General features: G+C 41.6%; 1 protein-coding gene across 1 annotated transcript in view; it reads right to left on the reverse strand.

Annotated features, from left to right (window-relative positions):
* The window catches only part of tnmd (tenomodulin), a 202,619-nt gene that overhangs the window by 51,684 nt on the left and 123,374 nt on the right, over window positions 1–27,561 (reverse strand). Inside the window, exon 4 of the mRNA XM_043704491.1 lies at window positions 25,105–25,218. Within this exon, the coding sequence (XP_043560426.1) occupies window positions 25,105–25,218 (114 nt within the window). The remainder of the gene's footprint in view (window positions 1–25,104; window positions 25,219–27,561) is intronic.

The raw sequence follows: 27,561 nt of genomic DNA on the forward strand, positions 1-27,561 counted from the left end.
TGGGAATTGAACTCATGCTGTTGGCATCACACTGTTCTATAAACTAACCAACCCAACCAACTGAGCTAAGCCAATTTCCTCTGTGTGATAGATTGTTTGGTAAGGTTGGATCACAAGGAATCCAGAGGGAGATAGCCGGTTGGATGCAGAATTGGCTTGAGGGTAGGGGGTGGGGTGATGGTAAGGGGGTGTTTTTGGACTGGAGGCCTGTGACCAGTGGTCTACAGCAAGACTTGATGCTGGGTCTACTGCAAAATGATTTGGTTGTGAATATAGGAGGTATGGTTAGTAATTTTGCAGATGACACCAAAATTGGTGGTGTAGTGGACAGTACACATTGATGAAGGTTACCTTAGAGTACAATGGGACCTTGACCAGATGGGCCAAGGATTGGCAGATGGAGTTTAATTTAAATAAGTGTGTGGTGTTGCATTTTGGCAAGGTAAACGAGGGCAGGACTTATGCAAGTTAATTAATAGGTTTCTAGGAAGTATTGCCGTAGGGGTGCAGGTGCACAGTTCCTTGAAAGTGGATTCACAGGTGGACAGGGTGGTGAGAAGGCACTTGGCACACTCGCCTTTATTGGTCATGCATTAGTTTAGGAGTTGGGAAGGCATATTGCAGCTGTACAAGACAGGATTAGGCTTTTTTTTAGATTACTGCCTTCAATTCTAGTCTCCCTGCTATAGGAAAGATATTGTGAAATTCGAAAGGGTTCAGAAAAAATGTACAATGTCTTTATTTCCTATTTTATTACTTATTATAATTTATAGATGTAATGATTGCACATCTAAATATAAAGGACCTATGAAAATTTGGGGAACTTTTGCCTTTGATTTAATTTGAGTGCATGTTTTTAGTTCTCGTTTGCCTTTATTTATATTCTCAACTTCCCCCACCAGCCCCAGACCCCGCTCACATTCCTCCTTGGGGTTCAGATTCATGGTTGTAGGTTGGGGTGTGGGTCCTGGAGAGTTACGTTCCCAGTGGCAACACACCAGTCCTAGGGGTGGGGGTGATTATGGAATACTAAGATCTAGCAGCTGGGATATGAACCAAGGTGGAGGGAGGTAATCAGAAATAGAACCTGTGATGGCTGGCAGCAACTTGCGGAGTAGGTCTAGAGAAGGCAGGTGACTGCTAAGCGCTTTCTGATTTTGGCCACAATCTGCATGATGTGGTCATGTGGCTTAGTGGTTAGCACTGCTGCCTCACAGTGCCAGGGACCTGAGTTCAATTCCAGCCTCGGGTGACTGTCTATGTGGAGTTTGCACGTGCAATTCTCCCTGTTTCTGCATGGGTTTCCTCTGGGTGCTCCGGTTTCCTCCCACAGTCCAAAGATGTGCAAATTAGGTGAATTGGCCAGCCAGATTGTCCATAGTGTTCAGGGATGTGTAGGTTAGGTGCATTCATCAGGGGTAAATGTGAAGTAATAGAGTGGGGCAATGGGTCTGGGTGGGTTACTCTTCGAAGGATCGGTGTGGACTTGTTGGGCCGAAGGGCCTGTTTCCATACTGCAGGGATTCTATGAATTTACTTGTATGGTTCCTGATTTATAAATGCACAAGATCCAATGTCTGTTGGAGGCACAGGCCTTGGACAGCTATGGAAAAAGTCTTTACCAATTTGATAAGTGATGCTCATGGAATAAGCATGAGCTGCTTCAAGCACAATCGAATTTCTAGGCCATCATACCTCAATACTTCTCAAATTCCACATCAAATTGTTTTTCTTGTTGGGCACTTCCAACTTCTTGAATTTAGTGAGATGATCAGCCCCATTTACATAATGTCTTTGAAGCTGGATGGGCCTATTTTTTGACAAGAATTATTAGCTTGAACAATGAGTTGCTTGAGAGGCACTCACCCAATGTTGTAAGCAGCAGGCTGCATGTATGCTCTTTCCTCATTACAAAACAGAGCAGGGACCAAGGATCAACCGCGAGAAGTTTCTGGTCATTATTTTGTTCAGCTGCACTCCTGATAAATCCATGGAACACTTTCACACTCTTAAACATCTTCTCCTGTTGGAAGGGCTATGTCCTTTAAATGCTAATATTGATCTTCTTTCATGGTGCTTCTAAAGGTTTGTTTTTTTGACAAAGTACTTCTGGCTCAAATCTCCTACCTTCTTGATAATAGTACACATCCTGAAAATGCCTGAGCAATGAATGGACCATCAACCTGCGACAAGGAGTCCATCCTTCACTGCACCGTGTGACATTCAAACACTATGTTTTGAACCAGAACAGCTGAGATAGCAGAAATACACTCAGTTGTTTGGACTAAGCTGAAATTTGCTGGGGCCTTGACGAAAACTGTCAGACCTATATAATTTATGACCCATAACAGTTTAAGGAGCCATTATCTTTTTTTCGCATGCATCCCTGAGCTTCATTTAAGCTTCAGTCTCTAGAGGTTGAGGTACTTAGCCCTCACCAGCATTCTCTGAATTTAAATAGTTCAACTGGGAATGTTGTAATTAGATTTTATGACTGAAAGAGATATGTAAAGATGAAAGTATGCAAGTTGCTGCTTATGACAGTACAAAAGATTTTTTAAAAATGATAAAATTGCTGTTGAAACACTAAAAGTTTTAGAATTTAACGAAACGTTAATACCAGAATTGTCAATGAAGAGTTTTTTAAAAATTCATTGTGGAATGTGGGCATTGCTGGCTGGCTTGTTACTAGTTAGTTTGTAATAGTTTCATGTATATAGATTTAGATAGTCAGTAATTAGTTTCTTCGAGGAGAAAGTGAGGTCTGCAGATGCTGGAGATCAAAGTTGAAACTTTATTGCTGGAACAGCACAGCAGGTCAGGCAGCATCCAGGGAACAGGAGATTCGACGTTTCGGGCACAGGCCCTTCTTCAGGAATGAGCAGAGAGTGTTCAGCAGGAGAAGATAAAAGGTAGGGAGGAGGGACTTGGAGGAGGGGCGTTGGAAATGTGATAGGTGGAAAGAGGTCAAGGTGAGGGTGATAGGTCGGAGTAGGATGGAGGTGGAGAGGTCAAGAAGAAGACTGCAGGTCAGGAAGGCGGTGCCGGGCTGGAGGGATCCGGCTGAGACAAGGTGGGGGGAGGGGGGATGAAGAAACTGGTGAAGTCCAAGTTCATCCCCTGCGCTTGGAGGGTTCCCAGTCGGAAGATAAGACGCTCCTCCTCCGACCGTCGGGTTGTTGTGGTTTGGCGGTGGATGAGTCCAATGACCTGCATATCCTCGGTGGAGTGGGAGGGGGAGTTGAAATGCTGTGCTACAGGTTGGTTGGGTTGGTTCGTCCGGGTGGCCCAGAGGTGCTCTCTGATTAGTAATTAGTTTCTATTCATTTAATTCACTTAAAAATGAAGGGTCACTTGTGTGGGAATTAACAGATTTAAAGGAAAATATTGCAGAGCTAGAGACTGGGTACAATTACCTGTGTTTTTAAAGGTCTTCCATAACACCAGTATGATAGACTGAACAACCACCTTTAGTGCTGTGTTTTTTGTGATGAGACAACTGCAACAAAATAAGGTGTAGCAATGAGGAATAGTCATCCATCTGGTTTGTCCTTTTGGTTGTCTGCGTGACACAAAGCTATTACTAGCATCTGAACAATAGAGTACTGTGCATGCTGTTTGACACTCACAAGCCTATTCAGTGTCAGATGTATGATGGGCCAACATTAGAAGTACTACTTAATGGCATGAGGGATGAATTTAAACTAGTGAGGATGAGTGGGTATTTGTGCATGGAGGAGTCTAAAGAAGCAGAAAATGCCAGTGTGTTGGGAAATGAGCAGAACGTGCTGAACTCCTTGTTTCATTCAAGTGTGTTATTAGTGAATGGTAAGATCCACTGGGACAGATGTGCCTACTGTTAACACAATGGCATGCATTTTTAATCCTTGCAGCCAGCACCATTCACCTACTGAAAGGCACCCCTTTCACTTGTATGCAGCAATTAAGATTTTATTATGCACATCAACACAAGATGCCAAGCAAGCTATCATGATGCTTTCATCCTGTTCTCGTCAAATCTTTGAGTAAATTAACAGATAGCTCCTTGGAGACAAGGGCTGTTTTCTAAGGACATTATTGAGAAACTCCACCATTGACACGCAGGATAGGTGCTACTAAAGCCACAGCCTAGATTGAGCAAGTTATTTGTTGAAGGTGTGCTTTAGATGTCTGTACAGATCTAGGGAGGCCTTTAGTACACATGAGCAAAAGTATCCAGAATGACAGCGTTGTGCTACACCTTACACAATATTGTGTAGCAAAGTGGACTGGAGCTACAGGAAGATAAAGGTTGAGAACCTTTCTGTGTTTTAAAGGAGAAGCGACAGACGAAGGAGGCTGATGTGGTCAGGATACTCCATATCTGTTGGGCACACACTTCAGTAAATGTGAGGCAGTGCACCCATTTGGCTAATCAATGCTGCACTCCCCTCCATTATCCCAGCATTCCCACAGTCAACAATCCATTCATCTTACAGGTACGTAATGCTTGTCTTTTACTCTTGTTGCAATGTTCTTTGATGCTGAAGGCTACATGACAAGTGACAAGCAACAATGATGAGGGGTGATCAATGCAGCTTTAAAGTAAAGTTATTGGTGCATTAAGCATTGAACTTAAAATCATCAATTTAACAATATTAGCAGAGAAATAATGAGCATTCCACAGCAAATTCTTTATTTTCCTTTCCTCTATTACTCCGACATTGTTCTCCTCTTGTGGTGTCAGCAGACTAAGAGATGGGCTGTTCATTGACCCGTACTCACGACCCAGATTGCTCCAGGTTGACCTCCACTGGAGTTTGGAGCCAATGTGGGTCCTAGCAAAGACAGCCCCACTAACATCAAGGCTGGCTCAGCCATTGGGCCTGAAGTCAGAATGTGGGCTCTGACTGAGGTGGTGGGCAAACAGGGAAGAGTGGGTGAATGAGGAGAAGAGTTCCCATTATTGTAGTCCCTTTCCCCATTTCCCTCTCATGCCCCAACTGCACTTCCCTCCAGCGGAAAGCTTGGAGAACACTTTCCTGCACTTCAGTGGGATGCAGAATTGCTGAGATGAGGCTTTTCCCAATCCTCCTGAAACTGACAGAGTGAATGATCAGGCCATTGATGAAGGCCAATAAGCACTGAGTTCCCTGCTGCATCTGATTTTCATTAGATGTGGTGACTGTTTCCAGGAAATGGATGACAGCTCAAAGGCTTGAGACGTCACGGCACTCTGCATGGAGATAGATTCCTTCAATATCTCTCATTTGTGTACAGTGTGGCTGGAAATTCTAACTAAATTTTAATGGCCATCCCCTTCAATGGTTCAAGATGCTCAGAATCTGAATCAGGTTGTATAGAGTTTGGAGAATCCTACAGCCTCAGACAGGGATTCTCAATTACTGTCCCTGAGTTCAGTATCTGCTCCTGCTCACATGTGGTGAATGTTTCACCATGTGATTACACAACTACCTATATTCAGGCTCCACCGGGATGCGTGTACCTGAGTCAGTGGAGGTTCTGCATGAATTGTGCGATGACCCTTTGCCAGATTGTGTGAAGTCCTCTTACAGGGGCTAGATGAGATGAAATCCCTGAATTAGAGCTGATAAGGGGAAAGCATTCTTATTGCTCATTGTGCAGGTCATTACGTTTTTTATTGTTATTTTTTAAGGGTGAGTATCACTGGCTGGGCCAGCATTTATTGCCCATCCAGACACCAGTTAAGAGTCAACCATAATGCTGTGGGTCTTGAGTCACATGTAGACCAGACCAGGTAAGGATGGCAGTTTCCTTTATGGAAAATAAAGAGCATGAAAGCATGGGAAGGGTTAAAGCATGGAGACCACTGCTGGTTTGTTGCAAAGGGTAGTGGAACGCTCTTACACCAATTAGCAGAGTAAGGTTGAGGCTGAAAGGTCACTATGGCAAGATGAGATAACACAGTTGGTAAAGTTAGCCTCACCTGCTAATTATCATTATGACAGGGTTGGGACAATAAATATTTGGGACATGACATTAAATATCTAATTAATAGTTAGTAGAGTCAGCCTGCTTGAGACTATTGAGACTATCTAATCATGGCATTAGGAAAATATTAACTAGGGACTGGAATGAAAGACCATTGTTGCAAAAGCTGACACGAAATATCTAACTGTGACATTAGAATAACATTAAGTAGAATGTAGGAAAAACTATAGGGGCACAACTAAAGAGATAATGGGAACTAACATCACTGGTTTATTCTGTAGCTAGAGTGAGGTACTTTTGATTAATATAGTTGAACATGCTGATAAGCTAATGGAATCATGATAAAAACAAGATATAAAAGACCACAGACCCTGAGGTTCTTGAGCATTCGAGAATCTGCTTTCTGAGTGTCACGGTTTTTTGTTTGCAAATAAAAGACCTACTTCTTGAAGAACTCTGCGTCTCCTGGTGATTCTCTACATTTTCTCCATGACACCTTCCCTAAAGGATATTAGTGAACCAGATGGGTTTACCATCAATCGGCAATGGTTTCATGGTCATTAGTAGATTTTTAATTCCAGATTTTAAAAAGGTGAATTCAAATTCCACTGTCTGCTAAGACAGAATTTGAATGCAAGTCTGCAGAACGTTATCTGGGTCTCTGGGTTTATAGTCCAGCGATAACAGTACTAGGCCATCACCTCCTCCTATCATCAAGTCAGCTTGAGTGAATATTTCATTATGTAGTTCCATAAGGCCTACTCCTAGGGAGACCCCCTCATTCCCATCATGCTGTGTGTTGAAACTTCAAAGTTCTATCCTTCACAGTGTTCAGGATTGTATTGACTCGCTCACAGTCTGTCCCTGGAGTTCTGTGAGGAAGTTAAAATGTCACAGAGGGGTCAGTTCCATACTTTACTTTTCTTCTAGGGCACACTAGGGACTTTAGGGTTAAAAATCCCACTACCAAAAAGACATCTTACTGCAACAGCAACTGAAAGCCTCTACTCTTTCAATCCACACATGTGGATTCCCCCATTTCATGCAAGTAAACCTTTGTACTTTCCAGACAGGATTAATAGCCCTGGCCCCAATCCAGCTAGCTGCCTCCCTCTCCCATTGTCCCACTTCCTCTCCATATTACCATAGGTATGTGAATCCCCATTCACTTCCCGTCCATATTAACATAGGTATGTGAATCCCCCCCAATTACCTCACCTCCGTATTAGCATAGATATGTGATTTCCCCATTTGAGCAAGCAAAACCTTTCTACTTTAATTCCTTTCCATTAACACATAATCATGGAAGATACGATAATCAGTTTCTGTAGTCCATTCACACATTATTTCAGGACATCGACATTCACCAGGTTTTGTATAATCATAATTGCCTACTTTAAGTTATGTGATGTCAATTATTCATGTGACTGATAAGTATTTGTTCAATTCCTATATAATATACAGTCTGGGGGTGTAAGGCAGAGATTCGGGAAGAAGAGCCGCTACAAGTAGGCATTCGGCTGGTTTAGAGACTCTTTGAATCTCTCGCTGGCTGTCCAATAATAAAGCTACCGTTATTGAACAAAAAAACTTGTGTCGTCCAGATTTGTGGAAAAAATCAGACATCAATATCTGCATTCTCCGTTTGTGCAAGGAGGGAAAGAGGGTGAGAAATGAAATGTTTCGAAGGAATGACATTGTGTCCGGAATGTCACTGCTATGAGGGGGCGGATGTGAAATGTCATTTAAGATGAAGGTGAGTATCAGCGGTGGCTGGTCAGATTGAGAAGATGTTTCAAGAGAGCAGAAGGGTGCAACCCCAAGGCTGGTCTCTGAATTGCTGTTCAGGAAAAGGCTGGAAACACTGAGTGAGGGAGTTATCACTTGAATTTTTCTGCCCTGATGAATTAATTGAAGCTCTCATTCAAATCCAGTGGACACCACACTTGTGCTGCTAACCTTCTTGACCACTTCCAGCCAGCTCTGCTCACTCCCTGCAGGAGGATTCTTCTTCCCATTTGCTGTGGACAGACTCTCCCGGATGACTCTTGAAGCTCATTGCATGATGTCCAGGAATGCATTTGAGAACTGTGTTGGAGCCTTGCCTCATTGAGACTCCACCACACAAATAGATGTCTCTCTCAGTACCTGTAGAATAGTTTCATTTCGATCTCTATAAATCATTCAGCTTCAACGGTCAAGTGTGGATCATTTTCATAGCTGCCCACACTAACAGGCCAGGAAGCTGGAAGTGAAAAGTTAATGCTGAGGCTAATTTCATAAAATCCCTTTAAAAAAAAACCCACCAAATATCCAAAGTCATGTTTGCCTCCTTAGGTGAGTGGGTCAGAATATTAAAATTCACCCTGTTGTCCCTGGTTATGAGACTGACTGAAGATATTAAACATAAAGCTCTTCAATTGCAGGAGACTGAAGGCTCATTTTTAATATAATAAAGATTGTCTCTTATGCAGGAGGATATTTGCTCATAATAATAAAGAATTTAGCATATTAGGTAATGTAAACCATTCATGCCTGATAAAGTATTGCATGTTAAATGCGAGTAAATAAAAAAAATCTTGTCCTCAGGAAAGTAAAAGCATTCTGTATGAATCTTTTCCCCTCAAAATGTATAAATATTGACCAGTTTTTTTTTGTTTGCTTTGGGAGATTATTATTAACTCAGTATAATAAATCTATTGATATAAATTGAGCTTTTGGACAAAGATGTGAATACTGATGGCTTACATGAAGATGTCCAAGCATGTTAAAGAGAGCTGCAGACAAACAGACAGTGGGAAAAAGAGGCTCTTTTTTGGTGCAGAATTGAGAAAAAATGTACTAAAGCAGACAGCATTGGATAACAGGAACTTGGGTTGAGAATTGAGAGAGAAAGACAAATGTATTGATTCGTTGGCATCTGAATAGGGTACACTGGAGGACTAGTTATGCATCTGATGGAAAATGAGAATCCTCGGGAAATTGTGACCATGCATGAGGAAAAGAAATAAAGAAGTCATGGCAGAGTGCTGCAACAAATTATTTAAATAAACAAAAATAACGATTGATTTATTTGAGTCTTCGGGAATGTGAGCGTGAAGAAATAGGTGGCATTTGTAAAGGAGCAATGATTTGTAAGGAGGGCATGACTTTAGAAAGCAGTAACCAGGCTTAAAATAAAAAAAAGGTATTTGTAGGCATGGAGAGAAAGGAGGGTACACTGTGAAGAAGATGGAGGTAGGGTGGGGAGATGTTGCGTAGCCAAGGTGTTTCTAATAAACACAAAATGCTAGTTATCAAAAAGCATCCCCATTGAACCTCATTGAAGGGGACTGAGATGAGGAGAAATCTCTTCACCCAGGGAGTGGTGAAGCTGTGGAATCCTCTGCCACAAAGAACAGTTGAGGACAAAACACCAAATGTTTTAAGAGGCATCAGATATATTTCTTAGGAGAGAAACTGGAATAGGTTATTGAGTTGGATTACCAGCCACGGTCATATTGGATGGGGAGACAGCTCAAAGGGTTGAACAACTCACTCCTGCTCCTGTTTTCTATTTTTTTCTATGAAAGCAGAAACATGGCATTGAATTAGAGGACTAACCATGAGTAGCAGGTCAGGCAGCATCCAAGGAACAGGAGAATCGACGTTTCGGGCATAAGCCCTTCTTCAGCCCGAAACGTCGATTCTCCTGTTCCTTGGATGCTGCCTGACCTGCTGCGCTTTTCCAGCAACACATTTTCAGCTCTGATCTCCAGCATCTGCAGTCCTCACTTTCTCCTCGACTAACCATGAATGGCAGAGCAGGATCAAGAGGCTAAATGACCTGCTTCTATTCCTAATTTCTATGTTTCACCAGTGAGCAGAGAAGGGCCTGTTTGCATGTATAACATCTCATTACTTAACCTTGCCTCTTTTATATTCCTGAAGAAGGGCTTATGCCCGAAACGTCGATTCTCCTGTTCCCTGGATGCTGCCTGACCTGCTGCGCTTTTCCAGCAACACATTTTCAGCTCTTTTATATTCAGGTTGCTTTTTCTTTCCAGGCATTCGAGGGAAAGTAGATAACAATTATTCCCAGCATCAAAGTCTGAGTGGGTACCTGGTGGCTGCCACTTCTCCAGCCTTTCATCTTGGCCAGCAGTCCCCAAAATCTCAGGGCACATGTCATGGACAGAGACCCACTACCAAAAAGAGAGATTGCTGAGAGAACTCAAGAGGTCTGGCAGCATTTGTGGAGAGAAAGCAGAATCAATGTTTTAATTCCAGTGACCTGTCTTAAGAATAGTCTGTAGAAGAGTCATCGGACCCAAAATGCTAACTCTGCTTTCTCTCCACAGATGGTGAGTTTCCCCAGTAACTTTTGTTTTTGTTTCTGAATTCTAGCATTTGCAGTTTTTTTTTTTGCTTAGTGACCAACAAACTCCTATCCATGAAGGTTAGCATTAGACACACACCATTATTACCACATCATCATGGCCGCATCTTTGACTCACTTTTTTAACACAATTGAAAACATCAATTCTACACTTTTAGGAGCTCATCAACATTTTATATTATGTACTGCTGCCAGGCTGTTTTACACACAAGGGCAAGCATCCACTTTGTCCATCAGGGCCGGGTACATTTTGAGGCTCTTTGCTTACTCTCTTAGTGCTAATTTCCTTTGCGCCTACTTGCGCGCTCACAATATCTCTGCCTTACCTTACTATTTTGAACTTTGCTGCCTCAGTCAGAAATTAAAGGCTCAGTATACTTCCACCTTACCTTATGCCACCAGGCAACTTGTGAGGTTTTCCAGCAAGGATAGTCAATGAAAAGTCAAGAGTGGGCATGTTGCTGTACAGCATCCTGATCATCACTGTCAGATCTGTCCCTGTGTCAGTAACTTATGTGGTGTACCTATTGAACATGCTTCAATCAAATGTCTGTGTCTCAAAGTCTAAGAGGAATAGTCCTTGATCATGTCAAGGGGATTATTGTCAATTTGAGGTTTCACTGCAGTCAGTAAAGGCCTTCATCAGATCTCAGTGAGGGGCTTAGACATGGTCAGTCTGCTGCTTGGGCCATTCAGAATAAGGTGTTCTGGAGAAAGGGCCACAGTCCACTCTGCACAACCAGTCCAGGGATTTAAGGTAATTCAGTTGGAGAGAAGCACAGTGATCAGCCAGGAGTCTGTCACTCATCAGATGGAGCTATCCTTCCAATTTGGCCAGGGAGGCGGGAAGAACTACACTCAGTTCTGGGGGTGTGCTTGCAGAAAGTCAAGGTGGGTGAGAGTGGTCCATTTGGCCCCCTGCAGTGGTGGGAGGGTTGGTGAAGTCTATTTTGAGGATTGAAGGCAGCTTGCTGAGCTGCAGAAGGGGAAAAACTATGAAGGGAGTAGGGTTGTTCAATGAGGATACATTAAGAGCATTGGTTACTGAGGCAGGAGGATATCAGTGACAGTCCCCATTATCCTGGCTTTGATGGAGAGACAGTGCATCGTGATGGTTGGCATAACTAGGCTGTAGACCTGGGACTCAGGGAGTAAAGTGGAGAGATGAAAATTTAAAGGAATCAACATGTGGAAGCTCAAACCTGATGGTGTGACAGAGACTGCAAGGAAGAAACAAGCATGACAATTTTGGAGGGTGAGCCTGCAAATTACTCTGAATTTCTGCCAATGTTGTCATGTATCCTAAACCAAATTGGATTCTACAATGGAAAAGACAATAGCAGCCACCACAACTAGAGTGCCTGAAGTCAGTATTTTTCTCTATATGGGCACACAGGCTCTACATGTGTGTGACATGAGGCCCTTCAAAAGGCAATTGCATCAATCTGCGACTTACACAGTACACGGTACACTCACACAACAAAGACATCTGGAATTGCAGAATTATGCACATGAACCTCATGCAGTGACCAAGTATGATGAATATAAATCCTGATCACAAACTGGTCCTCACCTCAGTGAAACAGAAGTAAATGTTCAATAATTTAAATCCATTCAAAAGAATGTGGATCACTGGATGCAAAATACTGACACAACTGGGCAGGGCCAACATGGATTTATGAAAGGGAAATCATCTTTGACAAAACTTTTGAGAGTTTTTGCTTTGAGGATGTGGCTCGGAACATAGATAAAGGAGAGCCAGTAGATGTAGTGTATTTAGTTCTTCAGACGGTGTCCATTAAGATCACACATAGGAGGTTAGAAAACAAATTTAGAGCACATGGGATTGTGGTCAGTACATGACTGTGGATTGAGAATTGGTTTTCAGATCGAAGACAGAGAGTAAGAATAAAAGGGTCATTTAAGGATGGCAGGCTGTTAACAGCAGGTGCTACAAAGGTCAGAGTTTGGTCCCCAGCTGTAAACAATCTATATAAATGATTTGGATTTTCTGAGCAAATATTTCCAAAATTGCTGACATCAAAAGCTAAATGGGAATGAGAGTTGTGAGAAGGACTTAATGAGGCTTCAAGGGGATTTGGACAAGTTGAGTGAATGAGAAAGAACATGAAAGAAGGGATATAATTAACCACTTTGGTAGAAGAAATATAGACAGTGTATTTCTTGAATAATGAGAGGCTGGTAAGTGCTAATATGCAAAAGGATCTAATTGTCTTTGTTCATTTATCACCAAAAGCTAGCAATCAAATACTGCAAGCATTTAGGAAGGCAAGTGGTAGTCATTATTGGAAGAAGATTTGTGTACAGAAGTGAAGATGTCTTGTTGCAATAATACAAGACTTTTAGTGAGACTGCAGCTGGAATTTTATGGTTAGTGTGGGTCTTCTTATCTAAGCAAAGGTGTACTTGCCACATAGGGAGTGCAACACAGCTTCACAGGCTAATCTCGGATGGTTGTATGTCTTTTGAAGAGAGATTGAGGAAAATGGACCTGTATTTTCAAAGAAAGAGAAGTGATCTTCGTGAAACTGACAAAATTCTTACAGAACAGATGCAGATAGGATGTTTCACTGGCTGGTGAGCCTATAACCAGGGACACAGTCTCAGAATAAGGGGTAGATCATGTAAGGCTGAGGGGGAGGAGAAATTGTTCAATCTGAAGAGAGTAAACCTTTGGAATGTTCTATCCCAGAGGACAGTTGAGCATGTCCAAAGCATAAATCCCTAGATTTGATGATAATAACAATGTCAAGGTACATGGGCATAGTGCAGAAAATTAGTTCAGAGGTTGATGTTTCGCCAAGTTCTAATTGAATAGCAGAACAGACTTGACGGGCCAAATGGCCAATGTCTGCTCCTCTTCTGTTCCTGTATCGAACCAGTCTGAGAAAAAGGGGCTATTTAGGACTGAACTGATCTGTAACCTCTTCACCCAGAATGTTGTGAATCTTGAATTCCCCATCCCTGTGGAGGCTCAGTATATTCAAGACAGAGATCAATAGGTTTTATATATTAAAGATTAGAAGGGATATGGGGATAGGATGGCTTTGAATGAGAAAATCATAAATGGTCTGGTTTAATAGCTGAGCAGGTTCAGCCTGCCAAACAGTAGGCTTAATTTCCTATATTCCTATGAACCTTTTTAACTTGTTCATAATTGCACACCAAATCCTAAAAAAATACATTGGAATATTTATAAAATAGGAATGAAATATAGAGTAGTATAGTCCTGCACCGTGTGGCTAGAAACGAGAGATTAAACCATGGTTACAGAATTGTTGGAAAATCAGTAGTTTATAATGGAAGCTGGAGGGGTTTTGGAAAATATATCACTGCTTAACAAAGTAAGGCAAAGCCTGTGCAAATGAGCTGGTTTCGTGGAAACTAAGACAGAAAGGAAAAGAAAATAAAAAGAGTGAAATCGAACATAAATAAATATTTGTGATTTAAAGAGCTTTGGTTTTTACAGGCAATAGAGAGAAAATAAATAATTAATCTTGATTTATAACAAGACAAATGAAAAGGAGTACTGCAGTGCAGGACTGATAATGAGAGAGATGTGTAACAAGAGCAGTTAGATATAATTAGCCATATAATACTGAAGGACGTAAATTTCAATTAGCCAGTTCAAAATATTTGACATAATGGTAAGAAAGACAGTGGAATTGTCAATTTAGACTTATTTCTCTGAAAAGTTGTCAAGACTTAGACATGTGGAAAATTAAAAGTTCAGATAGATTGTGCTGGATAAGCGTACTAGGGTTATGTGACTAAGGTGGGTAGATGGGGTCGTGATATACATCTGTAATCATTTCTCAGAATGGTGGAACAGGCTTGTCAAACTGGATTGGAAATGGAGGACACCAATTGGTTGCAGTAGTTGGATAGTGGCAAGTCGCAGAATGTTACCCATGGGAATATTTCAGTGCTTCATTATTCATGGAGAACTTTAATATCAAAATTACATCATCTACAATTACTGATGAGACCAACTTGCATTAAATGAAATTTGACTGGACAGTATAAAGGATGTGCAATTAGCTCCACCTCATTACTGACTCAGCAGAAGAACAACCTGCGACTTTGAGTGAAAGAGAAAATTTAAAACAATTTGTTGGAACTTATCTATCAGATTGTGGAATTTGTGTAACGACCATTGAAAATTAAAATTGCAAAGAGCCATGAGGAAATTAAGTGTATCACATTGTTACACTGTGGTTGGTAGCTTGAATTTGAGCAGGAGACTGGGGTGCCAAGAATATGGTCCTTGACAAGGCAAGCGAGAGATGGGTGGAGTTGCCTGGATTAATAACTGCCAGGGAAGGAGGGAAGACAGCAGGCATTCCAGGGGAGAAGGACTGAGTTTTTATGGTTGGCCATGAAAGAGCACTCCTGCTCTTCACGGGCTAAAAATCTCTTGAACAAGCTGTTTTGAAAGAAACAAATCTCAAGGCGATCTGACAATCTTGCCAATCAAGCAATATTTTGGCACCAGTGATGCCATCAGGCTGTGATCTTTAGTTTGGCCTGTCTGGGGTGACATCTTACTTCCAGAACCCTGGTGATTGAAATGGTGAGTGGTCAGAACACACTGGAACCAAACGGCAACCCCATGTTTAAAATTACACCGTATTAAAATAGGAAGAACAGACAGTAGAAAGGATACATTAAAGGGCAACAAAGTTGGTTCTTGTTTTAAGTTCATTAAACTATGAAGATAGGCAAAGGAAACAAAGTATACTCCCAGTGGAAAAAGATTAACAGTCTTTCCTCTGGTGGTGAAGTTGATGTCTAGGGGTCATTAATTTAAAATTGTCAATAGGGAGTGTGGAGACAGGAGCAAATGTTTAATGCAGAGAGTTGTTCAAGCATGGGATGCTTTGCTGTGGGGAATATCTGAGGGAGAGACCATTGCATCTTTTAAGTTAAAAAAAAAAGTTAAATATTTGAAGTAGAAAATGATGCATGGCTAGTGGGGCAGGACAGGAATATAGGCATTTGGAAAATTCTAACTAATGATTGCAATATCTTCCTCTAATTCTTTCAAGTTGGAATTTCACCTTTACTTTTGGCACTTGGATTATTGATAAAATAGTGTTTGGAAACAATTACAGTAAATATTTTGAGTTGAGTTTCAGTTGTTCTTAACCTTACTAACTATTTTACTGGCTGTTTGTTGAGTGTTGGTTCTTGATCAATAGTTTTCATGCCTTCTTACTACAGTGAAACCCTCCCATCTGTTCAGTTGTGATCTGATGATATTTTAATGAATATATCAGGTGTAAGTGTGATCATTGCCTGCGTGGTAATTTCCGAAGTAATTCTTTTAAATGTGATACTGCAAAGGGGGTAATTCTCATTTACCATGGGAATTTCAAGGGATTAGGTGAATGTCAATTTTACACCTAATGCCTGCAATGAAGGTTGAAACTGGCCAGATTAAAACCAGTGTTACATCCAATTCTGATGGTGCGATTAGCTGAAAATGGCCCCCCTTTTAACATTTATAATGGGATGCACTAGATGCATTATGTTCAATTATACCAACTGGAACTAATTGCCTTTATAGTTCCTCATAAACATTTGTTACCTGTTGTGTTCCAATGCTTAAAAGTAGACCTAATCAGATCCCAAAACAAGAACTTGTGTGTGGAGGCAGAAGATAGCGACATGATTCATAATGGATATGTTTTCTCAAAAGAGCAGAGTTATACAGACATTGTAGTGTCGGAGAAGGTGTGCAAAATGTTGAATGATAGACGTAATGAAGGACATAGTCTTTGTTTGTTTAGTATCCTTGAAAATGCGGAGATTACCAGGTTGAATAAAACATGGGCTGAGCTACTAATGGAAGAAAGTAGAGGGTCCATTCGTCATTTTTAATCTGTAATGGCCAATAGAGATCACAGTGCTGGAGAACTGGATGACTGCTGTCCTCAAACTGTCATTGAAAAAGGGAGGGATAGTCTAAGTGATGACAGGCCAGCAACTTAAACCTCAGCTATGGGAATATTTTGAAAAAAAAAAGAATCAGAAAAACATGAATCATTAGTTAGAAAGGCATGGACTGATCAAGGTCAGTCAGCATGGGTTTGTTAAGGGAAGGACTTCTCTGAATAATGTAATTTTTTGAGGCGGTGTTCGGAAGAGTTGATAGGGTAACACATTTGATGCGATGCATATGGATTTCAGCAACGCTACTGACAAGGTCTCATACAACAGGCTGGTCAGAAAAGTGAAGGGTTATGAAAGGAATGGGAAAGTCGTAAGTTTGATCAAAGGTGATCTCCGCATCAGCAGGCCCAGGGTATTGGTTGATGGCTGCTTTTGTAAGTGGAAAGCTGGTTTCAGTATAGTTTCGTTGGACTCAGTGGTAGTGTCTTACTAGGGTCAATGATGAACCCCTTATGCTTCCTCGTATACATGAATGCTTTAGACTTAAGTTGGAGACATGAAGTCTGCATATGATACCAAATTTACCATGTCATTAATGGATTGATTGTTTGGTTTGTCAGAAGAATAGAAAATTAGTGTTCAGTGTGAAGTAATTAATTTGTGGAGGACCAACAGATAAGGAAAGGCACACAAAGCAAAGATATTGGAAGTGTTCTTTCAGTATATTTTCACAGATCTCTGAAGGTAGCAAGCCAGGTATACAAAGTGGTTAGAAAGGAATATAGGATAAAGAGCATCCACATTCAATGCTGTTTCAATGTTATTCAGACTGAAAATATTGGTGAGCGATGTGTGATTAGTTTTAATGTTGCTTACTGCGGTACATTACCTGACCTGACTGACACCATCAGTATGGCCTTTCCCTCTCTTAAATTTCAGGTTGCTGCCAGCCTTCTGACTTGCAGCCTTTCCCCAGTGCCACACTGCTGCCTAACTTTGAACCAGGGAGCCTCCACCCCTGGAGCCAGAGCTTGCCCTCAGTCAGGCTGCAGTTGCCACCTCAGGGGGCCCCACCATCACTCCCAATCACCCTTCCAGCTGGCAGGATGTTAGCCATCTTCAGGCTGGGCAGTGCCCCACCTCCTTCGTCCTTAGCCACAGAGCACCAGGCATGATTGAATTCAGCAGTCCTCCAGCACCACAAGATAGCAGCCAGGATCACAGGACCCCATTGAAGACTGTGGGACAAAACCTGGCACCGTTCAATCCACCACCACACCCCGGCAGTGCCCATTGGCTGCGAACTGCCATCGACTGCACAAGCCTAAAGGTCCTGTCCACTATTGGAGTGAGAGGGGAAAGTGAGACAGTGAACTTGACCACTGTGAGAACTTGGTGCGTGAGCAGCTGGGGCAGGAATGCCAAATCTCCACGACTGGCCAGGAGGAGCACTGCCTTTGAGGAGTGGCCCAAACTGGAGACAGTGACCAGGCAGTAGGGGCATGTGACTTTCCAAAATGACAGCACCTGGGAGAGTGGCCACATTGTGGTCAGGGAAAGATGACGAGCTCAACCCAGTGAGCAAAGGTCAGGAGCAGACACCAACCCCCATTCCCACAACCAAGTTCTACTCCCAGAAGATTCACTTTAACAGATACTGTAGGTAGAATATTTAATTGGTCTTTCGTATTTTAGATTTGTAATAGTTATTTCATTTACCAATGCATCATTTCAAGTACTGTAGTTCAACTTCAAGGGAACAGGTACAATGTTTTATTTCTTTTTGTGCAAAGGAAGAACCTAACTCTTGTCTCAACAGGAGTTCTTATAGGAATCGATGTTTCAGATAAAACCTTTTCATTTAATGCAGTGATCTTCAGGTACAGCATCCTGCCCTTAAGTGAGGACATCATGTATTTATCTTTATTAATCAAGTGCAGGGAAATTATTCTGGCACTGTGTAAACCAAGGATTAGATTGCAGCTAGAGTAGTGTGTACAGTTCTGAACACTGCCCCACAGAAAGGATGTGATCACATGAGAGAAGATGCAGAGAAGATTTTCACAAATTTTGCCAGGAATGGAGAATATTGGTTATAAGGATGAGGTGTTATCTATGGAACAGAGGAGGCTGACGAAGATTTAATTAATGTCAGTAAAATCGCGAAGGGCATAGAGTGGATAGGAAGGAGTTACTTTTGCTGAAAATCAACAAGGGGACATGGATTTAAATTAATTTGTAGAAAGATTAGACAGGAGCTGAAGAGTATTTTTTTCAGAAAATATTGGGGGAATCTGGAACTCATTATCATTTGAGGTTGTGTTTACAGAAATGGTCATTCCATTTAAAGAAAAACTTGGATATGCACTTATGTTGTTGCAACTGCTAAGGTTAGTGACTAAGAGCCAGGAGTGAGCTAGTTAGCTCCCTATCAGCTGGCTTGGATATAAGCTGCTTCTCTGCCATAAATCATTTTTCTGATGTTAGAGAACTTTTCATTTTTACTCAACAACTACACATCTTGTACCACTAAACATATCCATGATCTCTGTTACAAATTTATTGTTCAGTTATGAGGACTTAGCAGATTTCAAGTTGCAGTTTTGGCAATTACACTAAATGGAGTTTTATTTGTGAGTAAACCAAACTTTGGGCTCTTTTATAGCTGAATCATTTGACCAGTGATATTGATTTAAATTAGATCATTTTAGATGTTTAACATTTCCCATGTTAAATGCGTTACATCCGTAATGGGGTTGGTATTTATTGTGATGGTATACACTGGATGGACCGATTAGATCTTTCCCTTTCTGCTAATATTATAACTTATGTACAAAGCACAAAAGAAAATCAATATTGAAAATAAAGTACAAGTTTTGGATATTCCATGAGCCACAGCAGTATCATCATACTTGTATGAAAATCAAACAACTTGTGCCTGTGCTGCTTAAGATCAAATGTTGCGAAACCATAACTCAGATTTGTGACAGTAAGTCTTCCTTGTGATTTACACTGAACTGTATTCTTGTTGAAGGAGGATTAAAACATTGGGTGAGATTTGACTCGACAGAAAGCATTGAATTGCTTTGTTTTGTGTTAATTAATAGTTAAAGCAAGTTCCCCTTGCTTAACAAAATTTTACTTCTCCCTATGAAAATTGTGCAAAACATTTAAAAGATGTAAGTTTCCCCTCTGGTTTTTTTGACATTGGAAGTTATCTGGAGCGAAGTACAGCCACAAATACCAACAGTATTCTCCAACATTTTTGTTTCCAGTTTTGGGTTACATATCTACATCTCTCATTCTCTTGTGTAAAACCTGACTGCTCACGAATTACTTTATGCGTTGCCAGCAAGGCGGATGGTTGTGACAATGAATTCCTCTCCATTAATGCTCCAGGAGCAGACACATCAATAAAACTGGCTACTTCTCCTTCTCCCTTGGGGTATAAGTTTAAGTAAAGCATCTGCTACTGTTCGCAAAATGAATAGATGCTGCCTTAGCTAATGAACCCGGAATGGGTCAACTACCCACTTTCTAAGTAAGCAACAGACTCCAAGCCACGACCTTTTGCAAACTGACATGTCTGGAAGGTTTCGATGTACATAATCGATGTTCTGTTCATTTTAACCCTCTCTCAATTAATTTTTGGTAAAAGCCACTATCTTAAAATATGCCTCCGTTTTTAAATCCTTTTTAACGAGGGGAAATATGATTAAAAATCTCAACATGTAACATGTGCTTACCAGAATAATCTGGCACTATTTGCACTTGCTTATACTTATTCTTAATAATTTATCCCCAAGCTTAGATCACATGGCAAGAAGCGAAAATTCTCAAGTGGACAAAATCTCAAAAGGTTCCTAATTTCCCCTTTCCAAAATTTTAATGACATAGTCAGAAGTAAAATGTGGTGATTAGCACAAACACTAATGAACTATTCATCACTGCTGAATATTCTCTGAAGATTTATATCCATATAGGGATTAAATAACAGTTGTCAAAATTCCCAAAAAGAACCTTATTTTGTCATTTTAATGACTGCAGGTGGGACATTCCTGACACATTCCACAGCTGCATCGAGAAAATGAAAACATTTTATTTTTCCCCAGATAAAGGTTGTCATCAGTGAGCATTTTAGAATGGGAAGATTTTGAATAATCATCATTGCAGTTATAGGAATGAATAATGGAATCCTGTCAATTGAATGCAAGGTTGGGGTCAAATCAAATGCAATAAGTTCAGGAGGGACAAGGGGAAGAACAGTAGTACCATGACTTTTATTAATTATTACACAGCAGAACACAGCAGATCCAAGTTGAGCAATGTTAATTTTTTTGCATGCATGCAGAATTTTGCCAGAGAGTGAGAACCCGCAGGGAATACTGTGCACGACTACACTTTAGCACTGAGAGATGTGAGCATTCAACGTGTTGTTTGCTGGGAGATAAGTGTTCGGGTAAATGTTCAAAGGAGCACACAGATGTAAATAAAAATCTGTGGAATTGAAAGAAAGATACAATTATGTACTTTGCATTGATATTTGTCAAAGGAGTGAACCTTGCCATTCTGATGATAAATAAAAAAGCTGCAATTGTACAAAATGAGATAAGAACTATTAATGAGATGAGGTATTTGGAAAACCAGCAATATTTAAAGTAACAAATATGCTTGAACAAATATGGTCGTTCTCATATAAAAGTTGAACCCTGATGTATGGCAAGAAAAAATTAATTTTCACATTTATTGTGTGAAGATAGATCACTTCACATTTAGATTTTAAAAAAAGACTAAACTGCAAGGTTTGCGAAGGTTTGTAGCTCAGGTTGAGGTTTAGGGTCTGGGTTTGCTCGCTGAGCTGTAGGTTTGATATCCTGTGTTGTCCCAGTCGAAATGGTGGTTTTTTTCATCCGTGTGTAGGGCTACGAGGGAGAGAAGGTCGTGTCTTTTTGTGGCTAGCTGGTGTTCGTGTATCCTGATGGCTAACTTTCTTCCTGTTTGTCCTACATAGTGTTTGTGGCAGTCCTTGCATGGAATTTAGTAGATGACTTTGGTTTTGTCCATGGGTTGTACTGGGTCTTTTAAGTTTATTAGTTTTTGTTTGACAGTGTTGGTGGGTTTGTGTGCTACTAGGATTCCGAGGGGTCTTAGTAGTCTGGTTGTCATTCTGAGACTTCTTTGATGTATGGTAAGGTGATTAGGGTGTCTAGCTGTGTTTGGTCTGCTTGTCATGGTTTATTCCTGAGGAATCTGCGGACAGTGAGGCCCAGCAAGATTTCTTATCAAACATACTTCGCTAACTATTCAGTTCACCCTTTGCTATCCCTTTTGCCTAATTCTAACCCCACCCTACATTTTCAGAACAACACGCAACTCACCAAAATATCTATTGAAAGAGCAGCATTTCTTGCGATCACGCCATCTTTGTGCCCATTATGCACACGGACAGTCACTGTCGGTCCAGGACTGCCCTGCATAGTTCCTGATTTTTGTCCCTGACATGGTGCATAGGGGTAAATTGACAGCCTGCAGTGTGACCAGAGATCTGGAGGTGCTGCTGGATGAGCTTGTGTAGGCATGAGGTCCTTGTCCTCCAGGACTAACAGTGGAGGCCACAACACTAGAATGTCCCAGTCTGGTGCGAGGTTGCCCCTGGCTCAGTGCAGACTCAGCTATTGGTAGGAATGCACAGCAGTGTAGGAAAAAGGTTAGTGAACTTCTCCACTCATCTAGCATTAGTCTCGCCATCTTGTCTCCAATATGGTGTATTCACTCTATTGCTGTTGCTTTACCCTCCTCCTACCAAGGCCCATGCTCCAGCATTCTAACCATTGCCTACAAGTTTCCCTCACCCACTGTCACTCACTGAATCTTGGGCATCACCCATTCTGCCTACTCATAAATTTGACAGCATCCCCACCTGCACCAACAGGAACAGCTGTGCCATCCACTGTCATCGATCCTAATATTTGCCTCTCTCCTGTGCTAAGCAAAAACAGCTCCAGAAAGGTTAGAAAGATGTTCAGTTCCTCACTCTTTATGAGGAGAGGATGCTGACTTTGACTGCCCCAAGCAGCTGACTGACTGTGTCCAAGCCCCAAGAAACCTGTAAGTAATCTAATCTAATCTAATACCTCTGACTTACTGTGTGGGGATCCCCTGAGTGAAGGCTTGACTGAGGCCTTCTGACAACCATGGCCAAACTCCTGGCTTTTTATCTGTGTTAAATTGCAAGGCAAGACAGACTAATATGAGTTCGCTGTTGACACCACCATAGCTGGTCGAATCTCAAATGGCGATGAAACAGACTACAGACAGGAGGTGGAAGACCTGGAAAAATGGTGCACAACCTAGCTCTCAATGCCAGCAAAATCAAGGAACTCATTATTGTCTTTTGGCAGGATGTCACCCATGCCCCCCTACACATTAACAGCACAGAGGTGAAACAAGTGGAGAGTGTAAAGTTCCTGGGAGTGGTCATCCACAACAAGCTTTCTTGGACTCTTCATGTGGACGCACTGGTTGCAAAGGCCCAACTATGTCTCTTCTTCCTCAGGCAGCTGAGGAAATTTGGCATGACAGCGAATACCCTTGCCAACTGTTATAGTGGAGCCATCAAGAGCATTCTGTCTGGATGTATCACTACCAGGTATGGCAACTGTACCATTCAAGATCAGAGTCGGTTACAGAGAGTGGTGAACTTGGCTCGGACAATCACAAAGGCCAACCTCCCATCTATAGAATCCATCTGCCAGGCCTGCTGTCATGGAAAGGCCGCCAGCATTCTCAAAGATCCATCCTACCCTGGCAATGTTTTTCTACAATCTCTACCATCGGGGAGAAGATACAGACCTGATAGTTTTGAAACAGTATTCTACTGTTGTTAGAATACTGAATGGACTCACAAACTCTTAACATTCGCCTGTACCTTTGTTTTTGTTTTTGCCGCTGTTTACCTATTATTTACTTATCTATTCTACTTAACTCTGTGACCTCCCTGTATTGCTCGCAAGACAAAGTTTTTCACTGTGCCTTGGTTCACGTGACAATAAATTCAATTCAGTTCAATTCAATTCAATTCAATTCAATTCAATTCAGTATCGCTGGCTGAGGGTCCGAAACACAATAAAGGAAGACAAGGTAATGCAAGGCAAGAATGCTATGGACATTCAGATAGGTTCAGAATGAGTGAGCACTATGACAGCCAACCTATCGCATTCCCAACACCCCTTCCCCAAGTCCCTCCTCCCTACCTTTTATCTTAGCCTGCTTGGCACACCCTCCTCATTCCTGAAGAAGGGCGTATGCCCGAAACGTCAATTCTCCTTCTCCTTGGATGCTGCCTGACCTGCTGTGCTTTTCCAGCAACACATTTTTAAGCTATGACAGCCAATGCCCAGACATGCAGCCAGGCTCAGTGCATGAGTTGGGTGAATGTCCCTGAGTGCACAATGCCCTTGCAGCAGCATTACAATGAGAGTTGCCAATGCAGCCTGAGGTGCAGTATTGAAGTGCAGTAGTGTACTGTAAGTGGATCAGAGATGTACCATGAGGGTTCATCATAACAGGCCCATGTCAGATGCCAGTGTCCATGAAGGTGAGGTGCATGTAGCCAGTACCCATGCATTCTATTCCTGAGATCTTGGTGCCCAGTGTCCAATATGGAGTTCCTTTAGAAAAAGCACCAAGCAGATTTAGCCTGATAACAAATTCTCAGTCAAACTACAGTTCTCCATGAAAATCAACAGCATTGATTTTAAGTATGGGGTTATTATGTAAAACCTCAAAAAAGAGAGACACATAGAGTAAACACAGAGTTAAAGGAAATTATAATGAACAAACAAACACAAATGGAATATAAAGTACAAAAGTTAATTCAGGTAGAACAATTTTGAGGTGGATTTGTAATTCTAGAAACAGTAATTTGTAAATTTAAACACAAAGCTATATTCTTTTCATTCTCAAAAATGATGTACTTTTCTTCTATCTTATATCAAAGTGGATCACATAGCTGCAGGTTATAAAAATCCATCAATTGTGTACCCAGTGTAGTAATGCATTCTGTCCAACATTTTATTTCTATGTGAAACGTGTGGAACATCAAAATAAAACTCACTTATCAAACTGTTTCTGTGAAAGGTATGAAAACAATTTGCAACAGACTGGCATCAGGTTAAGCATAGGTTAAAGGCTGAGCCAGAATGCAGTAAAACTCACTTGCCCCAACAATGTCACTTCATCTTAGTCTTAAACAAAGCAGCCGTTTTCCATCGGGGCAAATTGTTTCACTTCATGTGTTATTTTCGTCTGTCTCCAGAACAGATAGAAGCAGCAAAGATTTCCACTTCAAAATCCAATCACTACTAAGAGAGTGTTTACAAGTCCTAAATGGGCAGTGGTGAAAATCATAAAGTGTCAGACTTGCACTCACATGACCACTATTAGCCTGCTAAGAACTGCTGGGAAGGGATTAATGTGGTTGTCTTGGTAACAATTTGTTTTCATTGGACTACATCAGTGTGGGAGTCTGTGATGCTTACATGAAACTGTCTTTGTGCAGAAGCAATGATCAGCTCAGCAGTTTTGAACATCTTTGCCATTAAATCTGCCATAGATTCAGAAGTGCTTCACAACTCCTCCTTTGATTGCTGGAAGAGTTTGGCATCTTTCAGTACATTCTGTTGTCAAAATCCACCAACAACAAAAAAAATCTCGCCATAGTGAAATGATAGCAAAGTAAATTGAGGGAAATTCTTGATTAAAGGTTTTTTTTAAAAACCTGGCAACCCTGAAAGAGTTAAGTAGTTTAATGAACCTCAAAAGAAATAGCTTAGAAACTGGAAGGTCTTCATACATACCAGACTAATCAATTCTTCATCATTCTTGATAGGTGCAGTATTGGGAAGAATCATTTTATTTTGTCTTTTGATGTAGCATTTTTCTCCTCCAGCGAACCATATCCCTGTCAGTCCCTAAAACAAAAGATTTGTTCTTCATACTTTACAGACGTGCTGTGTTTGTAAAACAAAACAAAAAATTTTGAACTACCAATGATGGCAATAGTTTTGTTTTTAAATTAGCCAACCATAACTGTGGACTAATGCCTGGAGCTTCCGATGCCACACAGACTTCCTTATTCTCCAGCCTGCTGTTATGGACTGTGAATTTGAGACAATATTTGGCACAATTATGTGAAATAGAGAAAGAATAGGACAACAGTAACAAAAAAGGCAGCATGTAACACACTCGTTCTGTGCCATTCAAACTAAACGTTAGTGCTCCCAGATGACGGATGTTGGCAGGGTAAGGATTGTTTGAGGTAGTTGACTGCCATTAATCTTCCTTTGTCTTAGGCCTATCTGTGATTACTGGTAGACGATATACAACCATAGAGTATGTACATTACGTAAGGTTTATTACATGACGGTAATAAATACAATTACTTTTGGTGAGACATAATGATTTGGACCTATGAGAGCTGGTACAGATATATATGCTCCCTCTAAAAGCTAGAATGGAACTCTTGTCTCCCCACCTACAGACAGTTTGTAACATCAGTTGAAAGGGTAGAGCCAATGTGAAATGGGCAACAACAGAGTGTTTATTGTTCATTAAAAATGCAACATATTTTAATCTGCGCATTTTAATGTATGAGTTAACAGCCTGTAACTTAACTGGGTTTTAATGGAGAGATCAACTAGGAGAAAGTGATACAAACTCTTAAACTGGTGGAAAGAAAATGAGGTGGTTGTGGTGAGGCTGTTTTTCATGCTTTTGAAGGCAGCTCAGCAGTCTCCCGACCCTGACTGTGAAAAAGTCTATGAATCTAGGGTGATGTGCAGGATGGGAGGTATAGCATGATTGTAGCTGGCTGTAGCTGGCTTCACTGAAGAAGCTCTGCAAGTGCTGCTGAGCACAGTCATACACGTGGCAGCTTATTTTTGCCAGGGAAGGACAGTTACCCGAAGAGAAAAGACGGAAATATCCCTGGCAATTCATAATGATTTCCATGCTGTCACCATCGTTTAGAAGACTTGGCAGCAGGTCAGAAGAAAGGTGCATCATTTAAACAGAAGCACAGGGAAAGGCATTTAAAAGTGGGAGCATTGGCCATACAGTCATGGGAGAGAAAGCTGTATAAAAACATATACACATTAAAAAAAAATTCAGTTTATGAAGATAGAGAAACGTTAATGTAATTGTGTCAAAACTTTAGGGATGGAAGTAGCAAAGGTTTGTAAAGTGATATTGTAATTGTCATGATTATTATGGGAAGTAATTTGAATGAATCAAAGGTGGCATGGTGTTGGCTCAGTGGTTAGTACTGCTCTCTTACAGAGCCAGCGACCTGGGTTCAATTCCAGCTTCAGGTGACTGTCTGTGTGAAGTTTGCATGTTTTGCTCCTACTCTTCTTGCTCTGCAAAGCCTGGGGCAGTGAAGTGCTTGGCTCTAATCATGAGGGCCTGTACTGTAGGAGGCCCAGGTTGATTAAGCATGTACTGGATCAGTGGTGCTGGAAGAGCACAGCAATTCAGGCAGCATCCATCTCTCCCTGGTTATAAAGATACGCAGTCGGTGAGCATCTGTTGGTTCCCATCCCTCCTTTCCCAAATGCTTTCTGTAGCTGAATACATAAAGCCTGGGAGCTGACAGGCAAATTTGCCCCCCAGAAATCCCAGGAAAATGCTATCATGCATGCCCAGGAAGTCTGATGAGCAGCTCATCTAATCTCTGGCTGGTTCTTTCTCATGCCTGCTGCGGACAGACTCACTACTGAACCTATCTTCAGCAAATGTGGGACTGAACAAGGATACAATTGCAGAAACAGTCAGTACATGGGAGTCACAGGGCCCAAGCTGTGCAGGTCGGAGGGCTGAGGTAGGGCTTGGGGCTGAGGAAGTGCGGCTGGAGAAGCGGAGCCAGAACTGGAGACCTGAGCTTGGAAATGGGACCTGTCCGAAGACACGCGTTTTGGCTCAGCTGGGGATGTGGGGTGGAGAATGAAAAGATCCAGGGACGACGAACTGCCTGGCAGAATGGGACGAGAAATTGAAGGGGAGGCTACAGCAATCAGAAGGATTGGGAAGATAGACAGCGGGTAGGCCGTGGAGATCAAGAAGAAGAAGAGAGAGAAAGGAAGACAGGGCTGGGGGAAGACAGAGAGCGGGGTAAAGACTTCAGGAGTGAAGTTGGAAGAGGTGGGAAGAGTAGTCTGGAGAGCTGAAGAGAGAGAGATGGATACTGGGGGGAAGAAAGAGGGAGGTTGCAACAGTAGGTGGTGTGATGGAGGCTGCAAGGGTGAGGAGAAAGATAG

Source organism: Chiloscyllium plagiosum, chromosome 15 (assembly GCF_004010195.1).
Source record: "Chiloscyllium plagiosum isolate BGI_BamShark_2017 chromosome 15, ASM401019v2, whole genome shotgun sequence".
Taxonomy (NCBI): domain Eukaryota; kingdom Metazoa; phylum Chordata; class Chondrichthyes; order Orectolobiformes; family Hemiscylliidae; genus Chiloscyllium; species Chiloscyllium plagiosum.